The following is a 10,880-nucleotide window of genomic DNA, read 5'->3' as shown; positions in this document are numbered from 1 at the left end:
ACTTTATAAAATCCCCTTTTCTTCTACTAGAGAAAGAGCATTTTGAGAGCAGAGTCCATGTCAGCTTGTTTACCACTGTGACCCCATCCCACTGCCCAATCCTTGGCATTTAGTAGAGTTTTTGTTTTTTGTTTTTTTAATAAATTTATTTATTTATTGGCTGCATTGGGTCTTCATTGGTGTGCGCGGACTTTCTCTAGTTGCGTCAAGTGGGGGCTGCTCTTTGTTGCTGTGCGTGGGCTTCTCATTGCGGTGGCTTCTCTTGTTGTGGAGCACGGGCTCTAGGCACGTGAGCTTCAGTAGTTGCAGCACGTGGGCTCAGTAGTTGTGGCTCGCAGGCTCTAGAGTGTAGACTCAGCAGTTGTGGTGCATAGGCTTAGTTGCTCTGAGGTACGTGGGATATTCCTGGACCAGGGATTGAACCTGTGTCTCCTGCATTGGCAGGCGGATTCTTAACCACTGTGCCACCAGGGAAGTCCCTAGTGGAGTTTTAATATCTGATAAATGAAACACAGGATGTGGGCTGCTGACATTGGAGGTGCATATCTGTGGAGCAACAGCCCAAGCAGGAGAATGGGCATGAGTGATGGCTCAGGTGCAGTGGGAACCCCTAAGGAAAAGAACAAGCCAACTCAGAGCCCATCACTCTCAGCAACCACAATCTCCAGGAGTCTTCCTCTGAGTCAGTGTTTATACCATGGAGACTGTTCGAAGAACTGGAAGTTAAAACATTCTCTCTGCTAACCACAGACTCTTCTCTGCTGGTAGCAGGAGGGACAGATGTCCAGGCCTGCCAGAACCTGGAACTGGTGGCCATTTTTCCTTCCATTCAATATTGTCTTACAGCACTGGATTCTCCAGTGCCCCAGACTCCAGTCCCAGGTATGGCAGGTTCCGTATTCTAAGATGGTGATTCTAAACTTGAATAGGCATCAGAATCACCCAGAAGTCTCGTTAAAACATGGATTACTGGGCTCCACTCCCAGAGTTGTTGATTCAGTGGGTCCAGGGAGCCAAGATTGTTCATTTCTAACAAGTTCTCAGGGGGCCTTCAAGCTGCTGGCCTGGGAGGCACACTTTGAGAACAACTTTTTCCAAGAAAAGAAGTGACATATCAAAAGAAGTGACATATCAAAGAAGTGACATATAAAGAGCATGGCATAGAAGGAGTCCATTCTGGCTACAAACAAAAAGGGGTGTATTGTCTGTAGAGAATTTTCAAACAATAATTAAAAAACTAGCCAGTCAGTCTTTTTTTTGTTATCATCATGCTCAGGCAACTGTGAACAACATCAGTCACAAAATATTTCTTCTGAAAGAAAAATTTTTTAATTTGTCTAGGTTGAAGCAATTACTGTGGCTACTTGAATATGCTTCAAATTAGTACATTTTATTACTTATCTTTAATAAATATTGTATTCTATATGAAAGCTAAATTGGGAATCTAATTATACAGTCAATCCCCAAGACACTGGGACTCAGCTACAAGCACTTATTTGGAAAGTAAGTTCTTAGTGATTCAGACTGGTTTGAGCTCCTTCAAGTTCACTTTGGGCACAGTGTGTCTCTAACCCTTATGTTACTATGGATTCTTGCATTTAAGTAGTAGATTCATAATTTTAAAAAGAGATAGTTGTATGTGATTTTTCTTTTCCAAGTTACTTTTTTTTTTCTGGAGTGAAAGTTTAGATGAGGTTAATAAGAAAAATATTTGCAAACAGTGGGACTCAGCTTTGAAAAATGTACAGTAAACTATTAAGGTTTAAAATTGTCCCTTGTAGATGGCCTGTAGGCACATGGAAAGTTGCTCGACATCACTAACTATCAGAGAAATGCAAATCAAAAACTACAATGAGGTGTCACCTCACACCAGGCATCATTTAAAAGTCTACAAATGGGAGCTTCCTAGGTGGCTCAGTGGTTAAGAATCCTCCTGCCAATGCAGGGGACACGAACGGGTTCAATCCCTGCTCCAGGAAGATCCCACAGGCCACGGAGCAATTAAGCCCGTGTGCCACAATTATTGAGCCTGCACTTTAGAGCCCATGAGCCACAACTATTGAGCCCATGTGCTGCAACTACTGAAGCCTATGCACCTAGAGCCCATGCTCCGCAACAAGAGAAGCCACCACAATGAGGAACCCGCTCACCACAACGAAGACTAGCCCCGACTCACTGCAACTAAAAAGAAAGCCCTCCCACAGCAAAAAAGACCCAACACAGCCAAATAAATAAATAAATAAATAAATAAATTTATATAAAAAAAAGTCTACAAATGGCCATCGTTTAAAAGTCTACAAATAATAAATGCTGGAGAGGGTGTGGAGAAAAGGGAACCCTCCTACACTGTTGATGGGAATGTAAATTGGTGCAGCCACTATGGAAAACAGTATGGAGGTTCCTTAAAAAACTAAAAATAGAGTTACCATATGATCCAGCAATCCCACACGTGGGGATATGTCTGGAGAAAACTATAATTCGAAAAGATACATGCATGGAAATGTTCATAGCAGCACTATTTCCAACAGCCAAGACATGGAAGCAACCTAAATGTCCATCAACAGATGAATGGATAAAGAAGATATGATATATATATACAATGCATTACTACTTAGCCATAAAAAAGAATGAAATAATGCCATTTGCAGCAACATGGATGTACCTAGAGATTATCATACTAAGTGAAGTAAGTCAGAGAAGATAAATATCATATAACTTGTATGTGGAACCTAAAATATGATACAAATGAACTTACTTATGAAACAGAAACAGACTCACAGCCATAGAAAACAAACATGGCAAAGGGACAAGGAGGGGATAAATTAGGAGTTTGGGATTAGCATGTACAAACTACTATATATAAAATAGATAAACAACAAGGTCTTACTGTATAGCACAGGGAACTATATTCAGTATCTTGTAATAACCTATAATAGAAAACAATATGAGAAAGAATATATATATATATGTATAACTGAATCACTTTGCTATCCACCAGAAAAGAATACAACATTGTAAATCAACTATACTTCAATAAAAAAGAAAAACAAATAAGCAATTGATAGATCATGTCAAAAAACACTCAAACCTGTCCCTTGGATTTGGCAATAGTTTCTTCGGTAAGACACCAAAAGCACAAGCAACAGAAGAAATATAGGTAAATTAGACTTCATCGCAATTAAAAACTATTGTGCACCAAAGGACACTATCAGGAGAGTGAAATGATAACCCTCAGAATGGGAGAAAATGTTTGCAAATAATGCATGTAATGAGTCTTCTATCCAGAATGTAAAGAGAACTCTTACAACCCAACACCAGAAAGGCAAACAACCCTATTAATAAATGGGCAAAGGACTTTTCTCCAAAGAAGAGATACAAATGATCAAAAGTGCATGACAGGGACTTTCCTGGTAGTTCAGCAGTTAAGACTCCGTGCTCCCAATGCAGGGTTCGATACCTGGTCAGGGAACTAGATCCTGCATGCCTCAACTAAAAAACAAAACAAAACAAAAAAAAGGATCCTCCTTGCTGCAACTAAGACCAGGCAGAGCCAAATAAAAACAAACAAACAAACAAACAAATAAATAAATATTTTTTAAAAGTGCATTACAAGTAGAGAACAAACATATGGATACCAAGGGGGAAGGGGGCGTGGAATGAATTGGGAGATTGGAATTGACATACATACACTATTGATACTATATATAAAATAGATCACTAATGAGAACCTACCATATAGCACAGGGAACTCTATTCAATGCTCTGTGGTGACCTAAATGGGAAGGAAATCAAAAAAGAGGGATATATGTATACATATAGCTGATTCACTTTGCTGTACAGTAGAAACTAACACAACATTGTAAAGGAACTGTACTCCAATTTAAAAAAAAAAAAAGAAAAAAGTGCATGACAAGATCAATGTCATTATATCACTTATATGTAGAATCTAAAAAAGCCGAACTCATAGAAACAAAGCGTAGATTGCTGGTTGTCAGGGCATGAGGAGGTGGGAGAAATGGGGAGATATTGGTCAAAGGGTACAAACTTCCTGTTATAAGATGAATAAGTTCTGAGGATTCAATGTAAATAATACTGTATTATATACTTGAAGGTTACTGAGAGAGTAGATCTTAAATGTTTTCACAACAGAAAAGAAATGGTAATTATGTGACATGATGGAGGTGTTAGTTAACTATGGTGATAATAATTTTGCAATATATAAGTGTACTAAACCAAGACGTTGTAGATCTAAAACTTACACAATGTTATAGGTCACATATCTCAATAAAGATGAAAAAATCAAAGTCATTATGTCATCAGTTATTAGGGGAATACAAATCAAAGCCACAATAAGTTGCAACTTCACACCTACTAGGATGGCTATGATTGGGGGAAAAAAGTGAAAATGACAAGTGTCAGTAAAGATGTGGAGAAATTGGAAACCTCATACATTCCTGGTGGGAATGTAAAATGGTACAGCCACTCTGGAAACAGTTTTGTGCTTCCTCAAAATGTTAAACATAAAACTATTACATGACCCAGCAATTCAGAGAGAAAAAAGAGAGAGGGGGAAAGAAAAATTACCTGAAGAAATAATGGCCAAAAATTTCCTAATTTTAAGGAAAAACATTCATTTACAGATCCAAAGAACTCCAAGCAGAATAAACATAAAGAAAGCCACATTTGAACACATTATCATCAAACAAAAGCCCAAAACACAGAACATTTTGAAAGCAGCAGGAGCAAAACAGCACATCAGAACTCATAAATACAGTTCTGATGAACCTTATTTCTCAACAGAAACAATAGAGGGCAGAAGGCATTGGAATAACATAATCAAGATGCTGAAAGCAAAAAAAAAAAAGAAAAAGAAAAAAGAAAAAATATTGTTCACAAAAGTTTCTATGTCCAAAAGAATTATCCTTCAGAAATGGATAATCTTTTTTTAGTTTAAGTAAATTGAATTTTAAAAAATAAATGAAGGTGAAATAAAAACTTTTCCAGATAAACAAAGATTGAGAGAATTCATTGCTAGTAGACCTGACTCACATGAAATATAAATAAAGTCCTTCAGAGTGAAAGGAAATAACACCAGTGGTAACTTGAATCCACAGGAGGAAATGGAGAGCACCAGAAAAGTGACATATGCAGGTAAATATAAAGAACTGTACAGATATTTATCCTCTTTTCTCCTGTTAATTTCTTTAAAGATATAAGATTTTATAAATCAATAATTATAATACTGTGTTGTTGGGTTTATAACATATATAGATGTAACATGTGTAACAATGATAGCAAAAAGGAGGTGGCAGGAAATGAAGCTATATGGGAGCAAAGTTGCTATAGTTAACCATTTTCAAGCTAGTATTAACCTAAAGAAGATGATGATTTAGGTTAGGGTGAATACTGCAGTCCCAGAGTCAACACTCTACATACAAATATAGTTCGAGTGAGTAAAATGGGTGAAATTCTTGAGTCTGGATGAGTGAAAATAACTCAATAAAATATAGTTTACAAAAATCAACAAATAAATTTAAATGATAAACTTAGAATATTTTTAACACAAAAGAAGGCAGTCAAAGGGACGGAGAAACAGAAGAAAGCGGGAGAAATATAGAAAATAAATAGCAAATGGCAGGCATAAAGCCAACATATGAATAACTCCATTAAAAGTGAAGGGTCTAAACAATTCAATCTAAAAGCAGAGATTGTCAGGTTGGATTTTTTTTTAAAGCAAGATAAAATTATACATTATCTATTAGAGACACAAATCAGATTCAAAGACACAAGCAGGTTGAAAGTAAGGGGATGGAAAAAAAGACCATGCAAACTGTAACTCTAACAGAGCTGAAGTGGTTGTGTTATTATCAGACACAATAGGCTTTAAGATAGGAAATATTACTGCTGATGAGAGGAATATTTCATAATGATAAAAAGAGTCAAGAAAAAAAAAGAGTCAAGACATCAGGGAGATGTTACAACATAAATCTATACATACCTAACAACAGTCCCAAAACACATGAAGCAAAAACTGATAGAATTGAAAAGAGAAATAGATAAACAGTTATAGTTTTGGCCTTTCAATACCCCCTCACACTCAATGATTGGTAAAAGATATATATTCAGAATATATAATGTACTCCAACAACTCAATAATAAGAAAATAAATTATCCAATTTAAAAATAGGCAAACATTTGGATAGACATTTCACCAAAGAAGATATGAAGGTACAAAGAGCTAGTGAGCACATGAAAAAGATGCTCAACATCATTAATCATTTGGGATATGCAAATTAAAATGAAAATAAAGTGCCACTGCACAATGGCTATAAAAAAATAAAACAAATGTTGGTGAGGGTGTGAAGAAAATGGGAGCCCCATACATTTCTGATGGAAATGTGAAATGGTACAACTACTTTGCAAAGAGTCTGGCAACTACTAAACTTTAATTATGACCCAACAGTTCCCCTCCTGGGCATCTATCCAAGAGAAATAAAAACACGTGTCCACACAAAGATTTGTACATGAAGAGTTCATAACACTGTTGTTCATAAATAGCTAAAAAGTGGAATCCATTGAATATCAACTCGTGAAAGGATAAACAAACTATAGTATAACCATACAATGGGCCCGGCGTGCTGCGGAGGAATAGCTGTTGGCCTGTGATGCGTTCAAAGTCCCCGGCTGGTCGGGGCATCCCGTGCTCTGCTTCTCCCCACTGAGCCGCTGCCTGGTGCAGAGGAAGCTATGGTGCTCCAGATCACCAGGAACACGAAAGTTAATGTGGAAAATAAGGCGAAGATCAGTATGGCAGGCGCAAAGCACGTGCCTGTGGCCCCTGTTGCAGCCTCTAAACCCGGACTGAGGCCAAGAACAGCTCTCGGAGACATTGGTAACAAACTCAGCGAACAGCCACAGGCCAAACTGCCCCTGAAAAAGGAAGCAAAAACTTCAGCTGCTGGAAAAGTTATTGCTAAGAAACTACCAGAACCTCTGGAAAAGGCTCCTGTACCTGTGCCAGAGCCCCAGCCAGAGCCGGAGCTGGAGCGGGAGCCAGAGGCAGAACCTGAGTCTGTTAAAGAAGAGAAACTTTCTCCTGGGCCTATTTTGGTTGATACTCCCTCTCCAAGTCCCACGGAAACATCTGGCTGTGCCCCTGCAGAAGAATATCTGTGTCAGGCTTTCTCTGATGTAATTCTTGCAGGGAATGATGTGGATGCAGAAGACGGAAGCAGATCCAAACCTTTGTAGTGAATATGTAAAAGATATCTATGCTTATCTGAGACAACTTGAGGGAGAGCAAGCAGTCAGACCAAAATACCTACTGGGTCGTGAAGTCACTGGAAACACGAGAGCCATCCTAATTGACTGGCTTGTGCAGGTTCAAATGAAATTCAGGTTACTGCAGGAGACCATGTATATGAGTGTTACCATTATTGATCGGTTCATGCAGGATAATTGTGTGCCCAAGAAGATGCTGCAGCTGGTTGGTGTCACAGCCATGTTTATTGCAAGCAAATATGAGGAAATGTATCCTCCAGAAATTGGTGACTTTGCCTTTGTGACTGACAACACTTACACTAAGTACCAAATCAGACAGATGGAAATGAAGATTCTAAGAGCTTTAAATTTTAGTCTGGGTCGCCCTCTACCCCTGCATTTCCTTCGGAGAGCATCTAAGATTGGAGAGGTTGATGTTGAGCTACATACCTTGGCCAAATATCTGATGGAACTAACTATGTTGGACTACGATATGGTGCACTTTCCTCCTTCTCAGATTGCAGCGGGAGCTTTTTGCTTAGCAATGAAAATTCTTGATAATGGTGAATGGACACCAACTCTACAGCATTACCTGTCATACACTGAAGAATCCCTTCTTGTTGTTATGCAACACCTAGCTAAGAATATAGTCGTGGTGAATCGTGGGCTTACAAAGCACATGACTGTCAAGAACAAGTATGCCACGTCTAAGCATGCTAAGATCAGCACGCTAGCACAGCTGAATTCTGCACTAGTTCAAGATTTAACCAAGGCTGTCGCAAAGGTGTAACTTGTGAACTTTGGAATACTATGATATCTGCAAATAAAATTGGCACCATGTGCCATCTGTACATATTATATGTTACATTTATTTACTTTTAATAAAGTTGTAGTCCTTTTTACTTATACCTTAACTCATTTGAATGTGGCTACTTCCCACTTGAAGGTAAAAGTTGTTTTAAAAGGTATGGTGGGGAATATTTTTTAAAAATTGCTTTCAGTTACCTGGGGACCCAACTAATATATACAATTGGTTCTTGGTTCTTGTTTTATGTACCTGGCTTTACTGAAGATGAATTACTAAGCTCTTGAAGGCATTTAAAACCCTTACTTTATATGTCATACTGTATGCAAGCCCAGTCATCTTAAGAGAATCTGCTGCCTAGTTCTACATAAGGAAAAGTACCACCTCATTCCTAGTCCCCCTGATTTCTGTTTCCTCTGGTGGTTGCTGCCGTAATTCTAAGTAATCTACTTGTACCACTGTGTTAAATTATCAACTCTAACTAGTATCAACTTTTTAACTTGAAAAAATAAGAATTTAAATTTATATTCAAAACCTAGTTTACTTTTTGTTTATTGGTTAAGAAAATAAATCCTTAAAACAAAACAAAACAAAAAACCATACAATGGAATACTATTCAGCTATATAAAAGGATAAAACTTACATGCTGCAACATGGGTGAACTTCAAAAACACAATGCAAGCACAACGACAAAAGACCACATATTGTATGAATTCACTTTTATAAAATGTCCATTAAAGGCAAGTTTATCAACACTGAAAGTAAATCAGCTAATTGCCTGGGCCTGAGGGTGGTAGCAGGGATTGACTGAAAATGGGCGCAAGTAAACTTTTGGGGATAATGGAAATATGCTAAAATTGGATTGTGACTTACAGAGTTGTCAAACTGTAAATTTTCTAAAAAATCATCAAACTATATACTTACAATGGGCATATTTCATGATATGTAAATTATACCTCAGGAAAATTATTTTAACATTAATTACATTCGACTGGTACAGAAAAATTGTGGAGAAAGCCATTAACTATGGAACAACAAAATGCAAGGAAATGGACATTTGCATAGAAAAAAGGATTTAATTCTGAAGAAACATGCTGAGAGAAACAAAAGATGCTGGTCTTAACCCAGAAGAAATAAAAAAAAAAGAATGTTTGAAGGACTAAATTATTTTCACCAAGAACTAGACACTCACTCTAAACCAATGGATCAAATAATCTGCTGCAAATTTCTCTCATTTTTGCAGAAGAAAACCAAGTGTAATAGCAACACTTGATAAATTTTCTCATAAATATATTTTAATGGAAATTTTTTGACTGTGGAGACATTTGAAAGTTACTAGAATAAATTCCAAATAAATACATGGACAGTGTATTAGACATGGTTCTCCAGTGAAACAGAACAAATAGGATGTATTTATCCTATTTTTATTATTTTTTATAAAATATAAATCATATATAAATTAACTATACAAATTGGCTCAAGTGATTATGGAAGCCAAGAAGTTGCATGACCTGCCATCTGCCAGTTGGAGAACCAGGAAAGCAGGTGGTATAAACCAGTGTATGTCCTAGGGCCAGAGAAGCAGGAGCACTGATGTCCTAGGGCCAATAGAAACATATGTCCCAGGTCAAGCAAAGAGTAAATGTGCCATTCCTCAGCCTTCTTGTCGTATGCAGGCCCTCAACGGATTGGACGATGTCCACCTGCACTGGTGAAGGCAATCTTTACTCAGTCTCATGATTCAAAGCCTAATCTCTTCTGAAAGCACTCCCCCTCCCTACCGCAACACATACACACACCCAGAAATAATGTTTACCAGCTATCCGGGCATCCTTTAGCTCAATCAGGTTAACACATAAAATTAACAGAGAGTATTTTGCTTTCTAGAGTTTATTTCTAGATGGCATTTGTATGACTCTTTGCCAAATTTATCCCATGTTGAAGACTTTTCCTAAGTATTTGTAGATATGTTGCTTTACATGAATAAACCTTTTTTCTTTTTTTAAACATGTATATATAAAAATAACATGTATAAGAATGTTTATTGCAGCCTTATTTGCAGTAGGAAAAAAACTGGAAACAATCTAAAAATTCATCAATTGGGTAATAAATGGAATACATATATTTATGTAATGTAATAAATATGTAAGGTAACATAATGGAGGGAAAAGCCAGCAATGAGGAGCAGAGAAGACGTTAGCCCAGCTGAGCTGAAGAATACGGATGAAAAGCACATTGAGCTGGATGAGTTCTTCAGGTAAACATGGAGATAAGAGAAATATGTACAAATGCTCAGAGATGTGAAAGGTGTAAAGAGGGGACTATTGAGTGGTTTGGTTTGGGTATGAAGAAAGAGCAGTAGATGAGGCTGAAATTTAGGCAGGGGTTGGATTACAGAGAGCCTTGAATGTCATTCATTCATTCACTCATTTATTCAACAGGTATCTATTGAGGTCTCTGGACTTTGTACCCGACACTGGATTCTGCAGACAGCCAGGTGTCCTGGTTAAAGAGCAAAAACATTCTGAAGTCAGACTGTCTGAGTTCAAATTCTGGCTCTGTTACCTTACTTGTTGGGTAACTTTGCTCAGTATATGTAACCTCTCTGAGCCTTGGTTTTCTTATGCATAGAGGAGGAATAATAACAATCACTTCCACCTCATCGTGTTGTTGCAGCATTAAATAATTCATACAAAATGCTTAGCAAATGGCAACAAGTGAATCTCAATCATTGTTGGCTATTATTGGTCAAGAATAGGCTATGTTCTAAACTAGGAGGTAACATGGTTAGATTTGTCTATTAGAAAATCACTCT

General features: G+C 37.5%; 1 protein-coding gene across 1 annotated transcript; it reads left to right on the top strand.

Annotated features, from left to right (window-relative positions):
• The first annotated feature begins 6,747 nt into the window (after window positions 1-6,747).
• LOC130860022 (G2/mitotic-specific cyclin-B1-like) lies at window positions 6,748-8,277 on the top strand. Its single transcript, XM_057747734.1, is given in 3 exon segments — window positions 6,748-7,230; window positions 7,232-7,830; window positions 7,942-8,277. Coding segments are annotated over 3 exon segments (1,191 nt in total). The 3' UTR covers window positions 8,051-8,277.
• The last annotated feature ends 2,603 nt before the right edge of the window (window positions 8,278-10,880 follow it).

The sequence above is a fragment of the Hippopotamus amphibius genome, chromosome 1 (genome assembly GCF_030028045.1).
Source record: "Hippopotamus amphibius kiboko isolate mHipAmp2 chromosome 1, mHipAmp2.hap2, whole genome shotgun sequence".
Lineage (NCBI taxonomy): Eukaryota > Metazoa > Chordata > Mammalia > Artiodactyla > Hippopotamidae > Hippopotamus > Hippopotamus amphibius.
The sequence above is the reverse complement of the archived record's forward strand: the minus strand, read 5'-3'. Positions and strand labels throughout refer to the sequence as shown.